Source organism: Coloeus monedula (genome assembly GCF_965178545.1).
Source record: "Coloeus monedula genome assembly, chromosome: 9".
NCBI classification, from domain to species: Eukaryota; Metazoa; Chordata; class Aves; order Passeriformes; family Corvidae; genus Coloeus; species Coloeus monedula.
In genome coordinates, this window is record NC_138789.1 from 31,181,151 (window position 1) to 31,200,491 (window position 19,341).

Genomic DNA, 19,341 nt, shown 5'->3' on the forward strand with positions numbered 1-19,341 from the left:
ATTGCCCCCCAGCTCCCAGGCAGCCCTGCAGGCTCCCAGAGCTGCTCTCGGTACTTGTCCCTCCTTCCGGGATGTGTTTCCTGTCTGAACATTCCGAGTGAGGAGTTCTCACGCGTAGGGACGCCCGGGCAGGTTTCCCAATGGATGCACTGCAGGAATCCTCAGTGAGAGGGACACTGTGCTGAGCCTTGGGCTGCCTGTGGATCCCGAGGGACTGCCCACGTTATCCATGTGGATATCTATGTTTTCTCCACTAAAGCCTGTTTTTGTCACTGGTTGTGTTGCATGGACACAGGGAATGTTTGTGGGCCCCGATGTCTCCGGGGTGTCCCCAGCCCCGGCCGTGTGTGGGGCACAGGGTCCCTCCCCTCTCCCGTGGCTCTGGGAAACTCCTTTTCCAAGCAGGATTGACCCAGCAGAGCCTCACCTCGGGTTTTCCCATTTCCCCGAAGGCCAGGCCGGGTGTTCCAGGAGGGTCTGGTCCCTGGGAGTGAACACAGATCCATGGATTGTGTCCATGCAGCAGCTCCAGCTCATCCCTGTGGCCTGGGAACGTCAGGGGAACCAGGAGCAGCCTCCGGACACCCCAGCTGGGAGTTGGTGTCCGAGGCAGGAGGAGAAGGGAGCTGGCACAGGCTGGGTGGGAATCACATCCCGCTGCTCCTGGGGGTCGGGGCTGCCCGGGCTGGGGCTCCCCTCCCACCACATCTTTTTCCTGAGGTTTTTTATGGCTCTTAAAAGACAACCAGGAATTTTGCTCAACCCAATTCCGACCCCGCTGCGGAAGGATCCCGCGGATTGTTTCTGAACCAAACTGTTCCTCTGGTCTTCCAAACTCCTGCTCTGTCCTGTGGCAAAGGGAACTCCCTGGTTTTCCTCTCCCGGAGCTGCTGTCTGGCCACTGCACTCCCACCACTGCAATTCCCCATTCCTGCGTTGAATCCGTTCGTCACCCCCGGATGTGTTTGTGCTGGAATCCCACTGTGTTCCGTTGATATTCCCAGCAACCCTCTGTTATTTTACTGTCTCTGCTCCTGAGTTGTAATTCCCACCAGGAGAACTGCGTTATTTAATCCGGATTAACCAGTTCCTGTAATGCTGCAGTTTCACTTTTCCTGACAGTTTGTAACTCCCGTGGAAAACGAGTTGCCTCTCTTGCGTTTTCCTGTCGTCTGCTCCCCGTTTTTCTCTTCCCTTCACTCATAGTCACTTTGGGTTGTATCATTGTTAGAATAAAGACCAAACTATGCTGTTGGATTCGGGAACTGCTCCACCTGTGCAATCCAGGCTTCCCTCTCCTGTCCCGGCGCTTCCTGGGACTCGGCTCCGCTGTGGCCGCGCGTCCGGAGCGGGATCGGAGGGGAGGGAACGAGCTCCTGCTGCTGCGTTCTGCAAGGGCATTTTCTTGGTCATTTTTTAAATAAAATCCTGCATTTTCATTACAGCCTCTTCTCGGCCCTCTGTGAATGCCAGGTTTTATGGGGAAAGGAGAGGGGGAGCAGCTCCCGGCCTCACCTGGAGCTGAGGGAGCTGTTGGGAACAGCTGCCTGGGAGGGAGGGGGGAAAAAGAGCCTGAAATTCACTGAGCTGCTTCCAGTTCTTCCAGAGATTTCACCTCCTCCATCCAGGAATGGGCTCCCTCGGATTGCAGGACGGGACAGTTCTGGGGGATGGAGAGCAAAGCCTGGGATGTCCACAGAGGCTTTGGCCTGGCACAAGGTTGGGGGATTTGAGGGGATTTTTGGTTTCATGTTTTCTTTTGGTTATGAGGGAGATTGATTGGGGTTTTTGGGTTTGGGCTCTTGGTTTTTTGAGGGAGGGCTGGGGGCTTTTTTGGGGGGCTTTGGAGGGATTGGGCTTGGGGTTTTTGGTTTTTAAACTGAGCCTTCCGCTCCTGCCCCCAGCATCAGCCCCTGAGCTCGGAGTGAGCAGGGCCTCCCTCTGTAGGTACAGATTTGCTGATTTCAAAAAGGGGCAGGAAAACTTCCAGGAAGGGCTTCAACCATTCCCAGTTCAAGATTTCTGTAACTGCAGCTGTGGTCCTGAGGCTGCTCCAACTGATCCCTGCCAGGCTCCTATCCCAGCCCTCTGGCACTGGGAAGCCATTCCCTGTGTCCTGTCCCTCCAGGCCTTGTCCCCAGTCCCTCTGCAGCTCTCCTGGAATCCCTTTAGGCCCTGCAAGGGACTCTCAGGTCTCCCCAGAGCCTTCTCTTGCTTTTCATCCACCAGCGCTCCCACATCCTTCTCAGCAGTCCCATAAACCTCCACATTCCCATTTTAACCCATTTCCTCCCCAAAAGTAAAATAACTCCTCCTTCACTGTGACAGGGAAATAAAACAAAGGCTGCTGTAAGGAATGAAGTAAAGTTTGGTGCATCCAGCAGTGGAAATAAAACCTACCAGTTTTGTAGGAAGAGGAGCTGAAGTTTCAGGGTTTTATTATCAAAGTTTTGTAAAACATTTTCCGAAACTGTACATCGACATGGCACAGACTGTCGGCTACTTTTGTCTCTTTACCTGCACAAAAGTAAAAGCTCTGGAGCTGCTGGAACTAAGGAACAGCTTTGGGTAACTACTCTGCAAATACCATGGGATCACCGAGTGCGGGAGGGAGGGAACGGCCGGGACAGGAACACAAATTCATCTGTTTGTACAACTTGAGATCAAGTAAAAAGTACATTGTCAATGGACTTGCTTTAAAAACAGACCAAGGTCATTTTAAAATGCACTCCCTGCTGCAGCGGGTGAGCTCCTGAGCCCCCAGCCCTGGGTGAAGCTGCTCCCCCAACCTCCCTCGCCGGACATGGGCAGGATTCCCCTTCCTGAGGTCAGCCCGTTCCAGCTCGCCCCGGACAGAGCGGAAGGGACACGGTGGAGAGAGAGCCCTCAGGAATGTCGGGGCACTGAACCCCGGGCAAAGCCAACCAAAACCCACTGAGAAACCAAACCCAACCAAACCCAGCATGTGGCTTAAAACCAGAACTAAAGCCAAGAGCGTGAAGAGCTGGTGCGATCCAAGGCCAATTCCAGAGTGTCCGGGAGGCCCTGGCAGCACCTCGGTGGCTGCAGGACGGGGGGCTGTGCCACACTCCCGGGGCATTCCCACAGGACAGGGGGGCTGTGCCACACTCCCCACACTCCTGGGGCATTCCCACAGGACAGGGGGGCTATGCCACACTCCCCACACTCCTGGGGCATTCCCACAGGACAGGGGGGCTGTGCCACACTCCCCCCACTCCTGGGACATTCCCACATTGCTGTGGCAGGACAGGGCAGTTGTGCCACGCTCCCGGGGCATTCCCACACTGCTGGGCCCTGCTGGCTCAGCCCAGGACACTCTGGAGGGAGGGAAGCAGGGAGGGAGGGAGGAAGGGGTGGCCCAGCCTGTGCTGGGGGAGGGACGTGCGGCCTGGCCCGGCCCCAGCGGGTCCCTGGAGCAGGGGGTCCCTGTCTCAAGCTTTGGGTGTGAGTTAGTATTGGGATGGACAGACCATGGAGAGCTCGGAGCTGGATACATCTAGGTTGAGGATTAACAAGTACAGCATAAAGGATCACACTGTGGAGGGGCTGTGGGCAGGCTCAGTCGCTCATGTCCATGTCCTCCTCGTGGTGGTCGTCCCCGTTCACCTTGGATTCCCTGCCCGGATCCCCGCTGCCCTTCTCGGCTCCGGGCTCCTTCCCTTTGGGAGAGGGAGCATCCGCCACCTTCTTCTCCTCCTTCTTCTCCTTCTCGCTGTCGTAGCCCTGTTCCTCCTCATCGTAGTCCCTTGTGACCTGCTTTGCCAGGGAAAGGGACACGTTAGCACCTCCCCCTGGGACAGGGCGGGGGGGGATGTGGGGCAGGGCTGGGAGCAGCTCCAGGGGTTTCTGGAACATACTTTCACATCCTTGTCACTCTCGGATTTCCGGTCTCGATCCTTCTCCTTGTCTTTGCTCTTCTTTTTCTTGCTCGTTGACCGCTCCCTCTCGTCTCTGCTCCTCTCCTTGTCTTTATCCTTCTTCTTTTCCTTTTTATGCCTATGAGGATCAGCAGGGAGAGGATGAAGCCCAGCACCACCACCCTGTTCCATGGCTGGAACTGTGTCCAGAGGGTTTGTGTACCCACAGCTCACAACAAACCCAAGGGAAAATGGCAGAGTGCAAGTAGGGAACAGCCTCTGCTTTCAGGAAATAGCCCAAATCCCAGTTTCTCAGCTCTGGCTCAAGCACACCACCACAAAGCCAAGGCTGAGAAATGCTGTGGCAAACAGAACCATGGGATCTCCTGAGCTGAAGGGCCCCACAGGCATCATGGAGTCCAAATCCTGGACAGTAAGGGCAGCGATGCTCCAGTGTTTTCCAGAGGAGCACCTTGAGCTCCCCATCCTGGGACAGGCTCCCACAATGCCCAGGCCACCCAAAATCAGTTGATTCCTACTGTGCAGAGCCAAAGGGACTGGGAACTGTGCCATGTCCTACTCCAACCACCCCGAGAACACCGGACCCTTGGAGCTCCCAGCCAACCCCAGCGCAGCTCCGTGAAAGCAGCAGAGATCCTCCCCAGACAGAATCCCCTGGGAGCTTCCCTGTAGGTCACAGTTGGGGAGTTTCCCACCCAGACACCGTTTTTTCCAGCGAAGTGTTTCCCTGACCTTCTGGGTGACGGGGACCGGGACATTTTCCGTTTGGGAGACCTGGGCTTTTTCGGGGACCGTGTCCCGCTCCGGCTCCGCCTGCGCCGCCGTTCTCTGCAGGGAGGGACAGCAGCTTTGGAAATCCGTGCTTATTTCTTTAAAGTTACAAATGCATCCCTAATTCCAATCCCAGCCCTGCTCACAGGGTACTAGAGAGCTGTTAAAACTGCACGTTAAATTTGGAAGTTTTTTAAAAAAAAGGGAACACTTTTGCCTGGATTTATTCCCTGGATCAGGAAGAGTGAAAGGCAGTGAACATCCAACTCTGACACAGAGCAAGGAGAAACTGTTCTAAGCCCAAAGAATTTACCTCAAACACTGCAGGAAAATTAAAGTATCTTAACAGACACAGGTGGTACAGGTGCTGCTGTGCCTGTACCAGATACATCCACATTGGAATCATGATCCAATGGGAGCCAGGCATCGTTTGGGTTGGAAGGGATCTCAGAGCCCCAGCTCCTCCCACCCTGCCATGGGCAGGGACACCTTCCACAGACTGGCTGCTCTATCAAAGACCATGCTTTTCTATTTAATATTAAAGTGGATCAAAACCCTGCTGGGAACAGAGACCAAGGAAAATCCCATTTCTATACCTGCTTGTGCTTCTGGATCTTCTGGTTGTGCTGTAGCTTTTGGGGGGAGTTTTAGAACGTTTCTTTTCTTTCTCTTCCTTCTTCTTATCCCTTTTAGTAGAAAAGAGATTAAGTCATTTTCAAACCATCCAACAGCACTTCCTCATCTGCTGTACAGGGAAAGAAGCGGGAAGCTGGGAAGGACAGGGGGGGCTCCCCAGGCTGAGCTCCCCAGGAGCTCCGTTTCCTTCCCTGGACATGCTCCAGCCCCTCCACGTCCTCCCTGGACTGATGCCCAGAGCTGGAGGCAGCCCTGGAGGGGCCCAGCAGTGCCAGCACAGGGGACAATCCCTGCCCTGCTCAGGACTGGATTCCCTGGAGCCAGTACCTGGTTTTGGATGTGCTCCGAGACCTCCTGCTCCTCTCTCTGGAATGAGATCTCCTTCTCCTCGGACTTTTGGATCGCCTCCTGCTTCTGGATTTGGAATGGGACCTTCTCCTTGATCTGCTCCTGGAGCGTCTGCCAGGGACACACCAACACGGGAGTCACACAAAGGACACTGTGAGATGTTCCCAGCCCAGCTGCTCGGGGCGAAGGAAACCCCAGAAACGCAACACAAGCCTCCATCCACAGCTCTCCCTGCTCCCCTTGCCCTGCCCAGGGGCTCTGGTGATACCAAAATGTCAACAGATCTTTAGAGCACTAAATCAAACCCAAGTGTCCTTTCCAAGAATGATTTTTGCAGGAATTGTTCCAGCTGTTTGGGAGGTGTTTTCAAGGAACTGCTCAGTCACCTGTGTCTGGATGAGGAAGGTGTCCTCCTCCTCCTCGAGCGTGACCTCGACCTTGAATGTCTTCGTTTTTCATCTTTTTTGTCTGAAAAGGGAAAAGCAGAAGAAAAACCAATGGCTTTTAGTATTCATAAGGATTTTCTAAAGGAAAGGACCTGGAGCTTCATGAAACAGATATAAATCAACCTGATTTTGCCATTTGAAATCAAGGCTCATCCATCTATCGTTCTCTTCACAAGACGACAGAACCAACAGACAGGGACAAGTTTGTGACATCAAGTAACAGCTTTATGCAAAACTGGAGAAGTCAAAATTCAGAAAAAAACTTCATTTGAGTCAGTGAAAAGCTGATGGCTGCAGGGCAATGGAAAACCCTGTGAAAATCCCAGAATCTGCCGTTTTGTGAGGGGCTGAAGAAGCTCTCAAATGATTGTTTTGAATTTCCCACTAAAGAGCCTCAAGCAAAGCAAGAACAAGAGCAGGAGCTCTGCTCTTTCCTAGAAATCATCAGGAGGCTGCAAAACTGATGAATATTCTGTGTTTTCAGGGTTCAAGTTCCTGCCTCTCAGATTTGGTGGCTCTGACATTTGTGGGAGCTGCTGGAGCTTGTTCTAAAATCCAACCTGCTGAAGGAAGCTCCAAAAAGAGAATCATTTACAAACTTGTCCAGATCAGGAATGAAGATAAAGGAAAGCATCCCTGAGAAGCATCAGCAGGGTGCCAAGTGGTGAGGCCAGGAAATCCATGTTCCCTTGGAACCTGAGACAGCAGCAGGAACTTCCCTCAGGGAAGCTTGGGTGTTTTACAGCCTTCAAACCAGCGAATTTTGGGAAAAACAACGGATTAATTCCAGCCCATTTCTGCAGGACACATGGAGCATCCACTGCAGGATGATTAAAACCCTAAGAAATGGATTCCCTGCAGACCACAGGCTTAAGGCAGTACTCTGAAGACCATCAGCTTTTATCATGTGCTGTATCCAAGCTCCATCCTGGCTGGAATGGCTCATTCCAGGCTGGAATTACCTGGCTCTATAGCAGCAGAAATTAAGGACTGTGCTTCTCGGACTCTCTTCATGGCCTCTTCTATTTCTTTACTGGAGGTATCTGATTTCAGACTGGGGGACACAAGACCTGCAGCCACATGGTTCAACCTGGTCAACACAAAATTCCAGAAATTCAGGCCTCAGGAATCCAAGGGATGCAGGTCTGCATTGTCAGACTGAGCCAGTTCAGAGGATCAGGGAATCCCGGAATGGTTTGGGTTTGGAGGGACATTAAAGCCCATCTCATCCCACCCCTTGCCGTGGGCAGGGACACCTTCCCTAGCCCAGAGCGCTCCAAGGCCCTTCCAAGCTGGCATCAGCTCCAGCAGGAGAGGGATTGGGCACTGAATCCCCACGGATATTCCCCAGCAGTGCAATACAAGTGTTTGGGAACACTGGTGCTTACTTTGGATCCACTGTGCTCATCAGTTTTAGGAGCTGATCTGCTGCGAGAGACTGTGAGGGAAAAACAAAGTTGAAACCAGGCTGGGAGATGTGTGAGCTCAAGAGAACTTTCCTGGGAATGTCCCCTCCCAGCTGGAAAACCAGACCAGAACACCCCCAGCAAAGAGGAAAGGCCACACTGGGCTGGTGTGACTGGGGCTGGGTGTGGGGGGCTCAGGGGCTTTACTTTCCACAGCAGCCAAACCCAGCCCTGCCCTGGAGAGAATCAGGAATAAAACCACAAATGGATAAAAAGCCCTTCTGGGATGTGTTTGTATGGATAATTATGTATCAGTAACTCTGGGCACAGGTTCCTTCTGTTACTGCAAGAGAACAGAGCTCTCTCTAAGCTGTCTGTCCGCTGAAGGCCTCAAGGCCAACTTATAAACATCTAAAAATTCCAGGAAAAATCTATTTTACAGCTCTTAGGAGAATCCAGGTATTATGATGATCAGTCACTTCCTGTACCAGTGAGGTAGTACTAAGAAAACGTTTAATCCTCACTCATTTTTTTTACAATGAACCCAAAGTTTCATTTTTTAAATGGTTGTTACAATCTGCTGGTTTAATGTACAAAAATCCTCCATCACCCCAAATTTACATTTTTCTAATTTGCCTTTAAAATTTTTTATTTCCATTTGTTATTTAATTTTCACCATCATTTGCTTGTTCTTCCCATGGAATACATAAAAAAATTTTTAATTATGGCATTAGAAATGCATTAAATTATTGCTACTTCTTGTTGCTGTAAACCAGTATTTGGTTCTTACCTCTTAAGTATTTTATTTATAAATATATAGAATGTTCAATATATTGATATACTTTTATTGATACAAATATACTCAATTGTCTATTACTCAGTACTTAAAAGCCTTTTTTATTCAGCTTCACAACCTAATAAAGTTTCCTCACATTTTTGACACCTACAAAATTAAAAAGTCAAACTACTTTTTACTTGAAGAACAAGGCAGGTTCATGGCCTGATAATGACACATATTTGAAATATTTCATTGCTATTCCCAAATTATTCCTTGGCCCCTGCCAACATCTAATTTGATATTCAAGGGGATTTTCTTTTTCCCAAGCAGAAACCAATCCCTGGAGTTGCCAGGCAGTGGCTGTGAACTGATACAAATGAAAGCCACTCTTAAAGCAGGAAAGGGGGGGGACAATGAAGGGTGTTTTGGAATGAGAACGTACCTGGGAGTTCAGGTTTGCTCCAGGAAGCCCAAGAGCAGCAAGGGCAGGGTCGAGAGCAGGAGCTCCTAAAGCAGCTAAAGGGACAGCACCAATCTGTGACAGAGACAGCAGTTAGTGACAAAAACCAGTCAGTGTGTCAGCATCTCCCTCTGCAGCCCAGGGGGCAGGGAAAACAAAGGTGAAGGAGTAAAGCATTCCAGCAAATTGAAGGGATAGTTTAAAAGTAAGTTACTTTTCAGTGCTGAAAGGGAAATTCATTATAAGTTTCTGAGGAAATCAGCTCATTTCTAATTCAGTTTAGGGTTGAGATGGCCATGGTTTGTGTTAAAAGGCAATTTAACAATATTGCATCCCTGCAAATGTCTCAAATTTGGTTAAAAAGCTACTGGGAGAGCAGAAGGCTCCCCAAAGCAGCTCATTTTGGGCCATTTCAAGTGAGATCATCGAGACAGACACCAAAACCCGAGACACACTTCCAAAATGTGCTTGAAAACCTGACTCTGCAGCACATTCCCCTAAAATGGATGTGTTAAACACATCCCACCATGGAGGGGCTGGGAGCAGCCTGGGGTTCAGAGACACAACTGAAATTAAGGTGGCTCAAGAACCATTCCCAGAATTTACATGCAGAGTTTTTAGTGAATGAAATCTTTTGGGTTGTATCTGGTTCTTCCAACCTCTTCCCTGGGTTTCAAAGGTTAAACTTAGGCTCTTCCCTCCTGAGCAGCTCCATGGCCAGGGGGTCCTTCAGCTAAGCATGAGCTGAAGTAGCTTTGAGAAGTGCAGAATTAATGAGGCTTTATTATGATTAATTTGCCTCTTGCCCTTTGATTCTGTGCCCTGCCAAGAGCTGAGCTGTGACTCCAGCTTCTCCCACAATGTGCAGTTCTCACTGTTCATCTTCCACATGAATTCCTGTAGGTTCACATAACCAGGCTCCAATTTTGCCCTCAGCTGGAGGATTAATGAAGGGAATCTCACAGCGTGGCAGCTCCTTGGACTCGAGGAATTTAAAATCTGTGAGATTTCTACTGCTTGTCACATCTGCGAAGTACAGTGGGTGAGAGGGATGGAAGGACAAACAAACAGGGCCCTGAGATACCAGAAAATAAGGGAATAGGGAAATAAGGATATCCCATCTAACAACTTGTCACTATTGCGCCCCGATTCACATCAGAGCTGTCCCAATCCATCAGGGTTGATAAAATGCTCTAGGAATTGCCATTAGCACATCAGTCCTGAAAGAAACAGCAGCAATTAAGTGGGAATGCAGCAGAACCCACCCAATGTTTGCCCAGCCTACCTGAGAGAGAGGGTTGGGAGTGGGCAGCAGGCCACCCCCGGGCAGCAGCCCTGCCACGGCATTAGCTGGTGCCAAGAGAGACAAAGCCTTAGTCTCATCAGGAATGACTCCTGCAGGGAAACAGCCTGGCATTAGAGTGCATCCCAGCCCAGAGGCACCAAATACACAAATACACCCAGCAAAGTCTCCCTGATACACCACCTGAGTTTGTTGAAAGTACTTATGCTGGCTAAAATACAAAGCTTGATGGCTATTAATATTTAGCATTAACTTTTTTTGTCAGAATGCAACTTCAATGGGTGACAATTTGACTGTTCCTTTTTCTCTACAAAAGGTTAAGTTTCTAGAGCAAAAAAATAGCACAATACACACTACTTTGTTGTTAACACTGCCAAGGTTTCATCACCTGTACTCGATTTTTAAGTCATGAACCAAACGTAAGCAAGCACAGTCGGTTCTCCAGGGGTGAGAGTGCTCTCAACTTTCAAAAGCTGTTTTATGAACAACGACTCGTGTCGGCTGCTTCACTACAAAGCACACAGAAAAATCAAGATACACAAGACAAAAAAAGTTGGATTTAGGGGTTAATAATATGGTACAGTTCACTATGTTTTCTTTTACACCTACCATACAAATTTTGGCAAACTTAAAGAGAAGGGATGGGTGTTTTTGGTAGGGCTTTTGCTGACGTGTCACATGGAATGCGGTCCCTGCGGCTCTCCGGGAATGCTGGGGGTGTGTCTGTGGCTGGGATACACACAGGGATGCTGGCACATTCCTTACCTGTGCAGTAAAATGCATTTGTTCCAATATGTGCCAGCTTAGAGTACCAACAATGCTGCTGCCACCTGCCGTGGCAGAGGGGACTTGTGGCCCAAAGTCTTGCAGCCAGCTAAGACCAGGGGTTATTTCACTGCCTGCTCTGCACACAGAGTGCTCAGGGCCCTACTACAAACAATTGTGGAGGGAGTTTTACTCTATCCAACAGCAAAAGCCCTATACAGATGGATTAATTTGTTAATGTGCCCAAGCCCCCAAAATGAGAGTTCAATAAAACAATTTTACTATATATTTGCAAATACCAGTAGTGTTTCTGTAATACATATTAAGAAACTGCATCTCATCATAAAACATACAATATGTACAGGGCACTTAAGAGAAACTGGATAAGCTGCAGAAGAAAACTGTTGGGTGGTATTTTCAGCAGGGCCTGGTATATAGTTCAGGCTGAACCAGGGAAAAGAACTGTAAAACACAACAACAAAAAAGAAAAACCACTGTTAAATAAAGGTAATGGTTCCTCCCACCTATACTGAGAAGTGCCGATAATCTACACAAATGTACAATACACAGCACTGATATCTGGCTCGTGGCACTGAGCTGGCAGCACTTTAGATACCCAAAGTTATGGAGGGACAGGGGAAAAAGGTCATGGAGGCAAAGGGCAGGAATGCATAAATATATCAACATACCTACAGAGAGATTATGGGGTCATTTGGCATGCAAAATTATGTCTCAAGAGGATATTTATCAATTACAGCTAAACATTTCAAATCAGTGCAACTACAACATTTCTGGCATCTAAATACAAATCCTCAGACTTAGCTCGAGACACCTCATAGAAGATCTGCATCCATTAAAAAAAAATTCATGCATCTGATCCTCTAATTGTTTCTTTAAAAAGTATTTAAATAAACTACAATTTAAAAAAAGCAATGAGGCCCCTCACCAGTTAATTTTCATGCTTCAAGAGCTTTTTTTACTGCTGCTTTGTTAGAACCATGAAATACTGCATGAATGTGTAGAAATGAAAGAAAAAGAAACAGACAAAAGAAACAAACATTAACCAAAGAACCTAGACACCCCCCCCAGCCATCTTTAACCTTAAGAGATCCTTCCAAATCTAGGAATTAGCCCAGAGAAAATGACAAATACTAAACCTTACCGTAGCCTTTGTGTATAGTTCTATAACACAAAGCAACAGCCAACACCAAAGTGTCTGTGTGAGCTAAAACTTGGGACAGGGGGGGAATTATTGCACTAAACAGATAATAAACATTTGCTTTAGTGACAGGCAATAATCACACAGGTTCATTAGCACAGCAGAAACCAGAGAGGAGGGCCCCATTCAGCACATGCCTGGCTTTAAGCACATCAGCAGTGGCACTGTGGGTTGGGGAAATGCTGCTTCTTGTTCAGTTGGGACCCTGGCAGGCTGAATTTCTGGGGAAAACTGTGCTCCAGCACAGGGACAGAAGTATGGGATTATCAACCCAGGGGCAATACTTCATTGGCTGAACATCTCTCTAGTGATGTGCCAAGGACATTAAATTCTGAACTGTTAAACAACACAAGGTACAGCCCAGGAGTGACTCCTTAACAGGCCCAGTAAAATATTCTACTTTAATAATTTGATTTTCTGAAGCAAAGCTGCTGGGTGGGTTTCTCTGTGTGCCAGATTTATCCACAGTGGACAAAGTCAGACTGACAAAGAGAAAAGTGGGTTCATCCTTGTAGGAAGAGTTAAACACTGGCATTATTCCCATGGGCCTTGGAGAATATTGCAGCACCATCCCACTGGACTGTTGCTGTGTTTAATACCCACACAGGGACAAGAAGCCTTTCAGCTCTGCTATTCTCAAGCAGTGGCAGCAGGAGCAGTAACTCCATTACAGAAGGGGTTCTGTGCCCTCAGGAAGCAGCAGGGCTCAATCAGAGGCCACACTGCACATTCCTACACTCCAGGAATTAAGTTGGACATCTTTTAAGTTTAAGTTTCGTATCTTTTAAGCTTAAGGAATACAAAGATAAGATAAGACAGCTCCCCAGGCCTCAAGAGACAGCTCCAGTGTGACAGATTACAGGTGTGAACCCAGGCCATGTACCAAACTTAGCACTGTAGTATGACTTAATCTGCAAGATTTTATTAAATGCAATCTTTCCCAGAAGAAAATCAAGAAATGCACAAGTACAATGGAAATCAGTTACTTCTAAAGCAAGTCTAGAAGAGTTTAATAAGACTTCTGTAAGAAGAGGTGTCTTCTCAGCACTTTGCTTTTAAGGTAAGTTCCAAAAACCCTGCTCATTGCCTTTCAAATTACTGTAACACCCTAAAATGTAAAAATAAAAAGAAGAAGAGAAAATGTAGTTAACAAGTGGTTACACCAGGAAAACACTTGGGGACTTGAGTGCTTGCTGGCCTTTAGTTAATGGCTAGAATCCCCTGTAGCTGCAGAGGACCCACTGTTTTTCAGTCATCTGGAAGGGCTTTGCATTTGCCTTCTCCACTACAAAAATCACACACACAAATAACAGAGAGAAGAGTTTATTATTTAGTGAAATTCTATTAAATATATCAAGGATGAACAAGAAAACTTGGAATTAAAAACTAGGACCAGTGCCCATGTGGCACCTCTTGGAAGTTGTCACTTTTGAATTAAACCGTAATTATTCAAACCCTTGGTATACTGGACTCCACAAGGAGAGTGAGGGCCTTTTTTTGGGGCTGTTCCCAAATAAATGTAGTGGCAGCATATCCCAAAGGAATGTTAATTCCTCTCCCATGCACTCTCAGGGAGGGAGAAACCATTCTCATGAAGAGAGTGAAAGTGGCAAACAATTATTAAGGTACAATTTGCTTAAAATATTGACCTGTTTGCATTACAGTCTGTTTGGGAAAACGTCTCATTGAGACTGACACAGAGCAAAATTTGCATAGAATTCTGCCTAAAATGTTATTATTCTACACTTTTAAGACACACAAAACTTTCCACTTTGGTGTCACTATGTAAATAAACGGATCAAATCCAGGGGCCAAAGGCAATATACCAAGGGTTTCAGAATGGCAGTCTCTGACGTGTTTGACATTGGACTACTGTTAATTTTTGTGCACTAGACAGGAATCAACCACCACCCAAGGGTGGCCCCATAGAACATCAAACAAGTTACAAACCTTCAGCATAGGGAACGACTATGAGGGCTCTGTCAACGAACACAGTGTTTGTCAGGTGCTGGGCCACCACGGCCGAGTCGGGGTCGTGGAACTTTACAAAGCACACGCGCGACGACACCGGCAAGGGGGAGTCACTGCAAGAGACAGAGGCAGCACTCAGGGACAGCAGGAAACCACACAGACCAACCCCAAAATGACACCATTTGTTACATTGCCTCACTTGGAGCTGCACATCAGCTCTGTTATCACTTGCAACTGAGCATTAGTTCTGTGATGAGCTATAAACCCCTGAGTGGCCACCCAAATGCAAGTTCCTCCCTGGCTGGGAGGAAAACTTGGCTGAAATAAAAAAAGTTACCAATTCTGTATCAGTTAAACCCTGTCGTTTCACACTCCCTGCTTTAGGCCCCAAATTACTTATTAAGGTAAATTGTGAAATGAAGAGGGTGATGATTACAGGATCTTTGTGACTCGTGACAAGGGGACGTAGGGGCAGGACGTGGGGTGATGGCTTTAACCTGACAGAGGGCAGGGATAGATGGGATATTGGGAAGGAAATCCTGGCTCTGAGGGTGCTGAGGCCCTGGAATAGAATTCCCAGAGAAGCTGTGGATCCCTGAAGTGTCCAAGGCCAGGCTGGACAGGGCTTGGAGCACCCTGGGAGGTGGAAGGTGCCCCTGGCCATGGCGGGGGGTGGCACTGGATGGGCTCTAAGCTCCCTCCCAACCCAAACCAGTCTGGGATTCTGTTTTATTTATCAACCCAATTCCATACCAGCTTTTAGACTAAACTTCATCATGCTCGCACATCCTGAGGAATGCCCAGTGCTGAGCTCCTGCCTGTCCCTCAGCAGGAAAGAACAAACCTAAGGAAATTCCAGGATCTCAGGCAGGGAACCCTCCAGCTCACTTCACTGTTCCGTAGAGAAAAGTGAGCACAGCAAACACAGACCTCTCCACAAAGTAGGTCTGTGCTTATTCCCAGCTCAAAACAAGTGTCTGTCAACCTACAAATCCAAAACTGAGAAGTTTTGAGTCACTTCAAAGAAAAACCAACCCAGAAATACCTACTTCCTACAGCAGGAAAGAACTGTAGAACTACAGCTGTGACTTCCCTAAAACCAAACCAAACCAAAAAACTAGAGGCAGTCAACCCAGGCAAGGTCCAGAATGGGTTTCAAGAGCTCCCATGTCCTGAAAAGGGGGCAGATTTTGCTTTAATTGGATGTACAAAGTGAAAGACAGGAAGAAAAATGGTTCTGCAGACAGAACTGTGGGACAGGTAAGTTAAAAGCTGCCTCCAGAAGGCCCAGGACAGGGAGTGGAAGCAGCAGCAAGCCCTAAACCCTTGTTCCTACACCAGGCCAGAAGTCCAGATCAGCCTGGGAAGCTCTGAAAACATTCACTGATCCTGACAAAAATCTGCTTTTCCTACCTGGATTCCCAGCCACAACTCCAAAACATCCAACTTCAAAGGCATCCCAGCAGCAGAGCAGTTTGATCTGGGCTGCTGAGGCTGATCAAGCCTTTCATCACTGGGGGTTGTCAGAATTCAGGGAACAACTCCGACACAACCAGACAGATCCAGGGTCTATTTTTGGCACTGCAAATGCCAAATGCTCCCTCACCTTCAGCCCCACTGAGCCAAACACACACAACTGCCCCCAGTGTCTGTCAGACCACACTTTAATAACCTTACATTTAACCTGATGTGGAAAACTAAATTGGAGGCAGCACATTGCAGCTTCTGAAGCATTAAAATTAGAAACAGCCACTTGCTCCCACAGCTTGAAAATTGAATAAATTGGGAAGTAACTGCAGTGATAAATGAGAAAAAAAAACCGAAGAAACTGTTGGCTCTCCTGTGCCCAGGAATCCACAGCAGCTTGCCAAAATGGTGCCTTTTTTAGCCCACAAGTAAGAACTAATAAGAAGAAATAACAAGAAATAAAACAGAATAAAAATATAATCCCAAAGAAGCATGAAGGTGTTTAACAAAATCATGGTAAAATTGTAAAGAAAAGTAAATCAAGGGGTGATTGCACAGCTGAAGGAGCTACTGATATAAATGGTATAAAAATGACACAATTCATTACATAAATGCAGCCCAGTATTTTCAGGCATTTTTAATATGTCAGTGATACTAAAGGAATATGAACCAGATCTTATTTACTCTTCAGCAGATCCTGTTTACAGCCAGGAGTGCCACTGGGAATGCTTTGGGATAGCTGAGCTTTTTCCCAAAGTAATGAACCTAAAATAACAACTGAAAATGTGTTAGGCAATGCTTCTGCAGCTTGACATTTAATTTGCATCTGTGTACTGCACTTTTAAAAATGGTATTTCCAGTCACTCTCAAATCCAAGCTGAGTGAAATTCATCAAGAACTGGATGTTCTCAACAGTTCCCAAAAAAAAGCCAGCATCCATCATTATTCTAATTCACTCAAGACTGAAAAATTCAGGAATTGTCTCTCAGCCACTGGAATGCTGGGACATACAAGGATTTCCTGGGGTTGGAATACAGGAGACTCAGAAATCCATTCCCTCCACTTTTCAGTTTGGATGGAGTTTTCTGGAATACCATAAAGGTGAGAATCAGGCAATGGAGTCAGGGAAAAGCAGGAGGAGGAGGAGGAGGAGGAAAATTGGAAGAAGTCCCAGAGCTGGTTGTGCATTAAAGATGCAGCATGAAGCTGAGGCGTACAATAAAGGGGAAACGGGATGAAATAAACTGGGAAAAGGAGGTGGATGAGGGCAGAGTGGAAAACCAGGAATTCAGAGAAGCTCAGGAAGTGATCTGCAAGTGCAGGAGAATAAGGAAGTTCTGCAGCAGAGTGACACAGATCAAATGAGGGGGTGGAGCAAAGGAAATGGGATTGGTTCCTCAAATACCACAGGCAAGGGAAAATCCCAGCAGGATCCAGGATAGAAAGGAATCCCGATGATGGGGAGAATTCACAGATTTATAATTTATATCCTGTACCCCTCCAAAAATGGATGAACACCATGGGCAGGGAAAAGTCAGGAGCTGGAATGTGAAGGAGAAGGAACAGAAAAAGAATGTGTCACTACTGGAAAAGGTTCCCCTCTTTGGGGTGAAGTGGAACTGGGGACCCTGAAGTGACCCACAGCAGATTCCCATCAGCCCAGGGAAAACCCACAGGAGGTGAGTGCCAGGGCCCTTCTGTACACAAGGGAAAGGACACCAAGGCACCGAAGTAATCTCTGAACAGAGTAGTTAATGTGTATCTAAAGCTACAAAGTTTCAGAGACACAAATCACCTCCAACAACCCCCCCTGAAAAAACAGACAAAGCGTTCCAACAAAGAGCAGCCCAGGAAATGACTACACCCGTCACAGGTGAGCTCCTGCCGTGTCAGTTATCCCAGATGGGAACAAGGAAACTCCATCTGGAGCCGTCCCTGCATTCCAATTCCAATTCCATACACGGTCACATTCCATTTCTTTCCAGGCTCCAGTTCCAACCTGAAATTGCCCAAATCCAACCCAAAGTAGCTGCAAGAACACCACCGATCACATTTCTGGATGTGCAGGATGGCTGGGTTTCCCTGGTTTGTGCTAGCAGCGATTGAAGCCTCAATGAGGAAAAACAAATGCTTTGTGACAGTTTTTTTCCCCTAAAATAAAAAATCCAATTTTGGGTATTATAAATAATTGATTATGTTCTTGCTTGATAAATCTTCATCAAGGCAGAAAGAACACCTTTAATTTATATAATGAAGGTGCAAAACACCAACATATAATGACACCAGGCTCTATAAATCAACCAAACTGGCACAACCATCACCACTGCTAACACCCAAGTTTTACATTGCATCAGAAAGGATTCTGAAAGCACTTAGTTACACTAGAATTTAACTGTTTGTGAAGACATAAAAATCGACTTATTTCTTTTTTTTTTGTTTGTGGCTTTTTACAAATTGCCGAGGTATTTGATACTTGATTTTCAGTTATACACACACTTTAAATGTGCATTATTTGTTCTAATTTGCACGGAATTCCTTGCAAAATGTGCAACTCAGAAATGCATTTGTCTGATAGCGGTTACCTTCCTGTTTAGCACAGATTTATTTGCAAGGAACACAAATATTAAAAGTGCATTTTTTGTAAATTAGCGTTTAGCTACTCTAGCACAAAATTCTTTGTATCAAATGCATTTATATGCATCTGGAACTTTTCGTCCTATGGAGGTGACGCAGACAGCAGAGGCTCAGTGGACACAACCCTGGACAAACAACTCCTGGAAACAAACGTGAATTTCACAGGAGCCGCACGCGTCACCCCACGCCCTACATCAATCCCCGCAATCCCGTGACCGAGCAGAGCCGCGCTGGGAACACCAACTCTCGGGGTGCGCAGCGACAGCCGCCGGGCGGGATCCCGGCAGCGGGGGCGGCCCGGGCCGGGAGCGGCCGTGGGGGCGGGCGGGAGGCGGCGCTGGGCCGCGGGCAGGGCGCGGGGGGGCGGAGGGACGGAGGGGGAGGCGGCGGGGCCCGCACTCACTCGGGGGGGAAGAGGCGCAGCTCCTCGATCTTGCCCAGGAAGCCGAAGAGGGTCCGCATCTGCTCCGAGCTGGCGCTGGGCGAGACGTTGGTGACCTGGATCACGTCGGTGCCGCTGCTGGAGGCCATCGCGCCGCCGCCCGCTCCGCCGGTGCTGCAGCAGACACAGCGGGGGCGGGGAGCGGGTGAGGCGCGGGCGGTGCGGTTCGGGTCGCTCCCCCCGGCCCGCTTCGCCGCCCCCGCTTCGCCGCCGCCCCCGGCCCGGCCCGGCCCCGCCGGCCCCGCGCGCGCCGCCTCACCAGCCTGCCCGGGCCGCAGTATCCCACAGTGCACCGCGCCGCGCCTGCGCGCGCACCCACGGCACGCGGCCCCGCGCGTGCGCCGTGCGGCCGGGCACGCACGGGGACAGGGAGGGCCGCGCGCGGGGGCGGCGCGTGCGCAGAAGGGGCGGGAAAGCGCGGGACGGCGGCGCTGAGGGAGCTCTGAGGGAGCTCTGAGAGGCCCTTCATGGCCCCGCTCTTTTCTACTCCTCCCTCACCATTTCACAGACCAAACTCTCAAAAATTACACTGTCCAAGCAGTACAGCACTGGGACGGGAAGCTCTGAGGGGGCTCTGAGGGGCCTTTCATGGCCCCACTCTTTTCTCTTCCTCCCTCACCATTTCACAGACCAAACTCTCACAAATTACACTGTCCAAGCAGTACAGTACTGAGGTGGGAAGCTCTGAGAGGCCCTTCACGGCCCCGCTCTTTTCTCCTCCTCCCTCACTATTTCACAGACCAAACTCTCACAAATTACACTGTCCAAGCAGTACAGCACTGGGGCAGGAAGCTCT

At 48.5% G+C, this 19,341-nt stretch overlaps 1 protein-coding gene across 5 annotated transcripts; it reads right to left on the minus strand.

Moving 5' to 3' along the window:
• Window positions 1–2,403: 2,403 nt before the first annotated feature.
• On the minus strand, window positions 2,404–18,882 carry SRSF11 (serine and arginine rich splicing factor 11). 5 transcript variants are annotated; one of them, XM_082287542.1, is made up of 13 exons: window positions 18,805–18,882; window positions 18,507–18,659; window positions 13,982–14,115; window positions 10,030–10,139; window positions 8,727–8,819; window positions 7,489–7,538; window positions 7,063–7,190; window positions 6,041–6,122; window positions 5,634–5,765; window positions 5,267–5,356; window positions 4,632–4,727; window positions 3,879–4,017; window positions 2,404–3,774 (listed from the first exon to the last, which is right to left on the minus strand). In XM_082287542.1, exons 2-13 carry the CDS (start codon window positions 18,632–18,634, stop codon window positions 3,580–3,582), a joined length of 1,377 nt encoding a protein of 458 aa, XP_082143668.1. In that variant the 5' UTR covers window positions 18,635–18,659; window positions 18,805–18,882; the 3' UTR covers window positions 2,404–3,579. The 5 variants fall into 5 exon arrangements, with proteins under 5 accessions (XP_082143668.1, XP_082143667.1, XP_082143670.1 ...); XM_082287541.1 differs by having other exon boundaries at window positions 2,404–3,777; XM_082287544.1 differs by lacking the exons at window positions 13,982–14,115; window positions 18,507–18,659; window positions 18,805–18,882 and adding an exon at window positions 11,759–13,975 and having other exon boundaries at window positions 2,404–3,777; window positions 10,030–11,274.
• Between the last annotated feature and the right edge of the window lie 459 nt (window positions 18,883–19,341).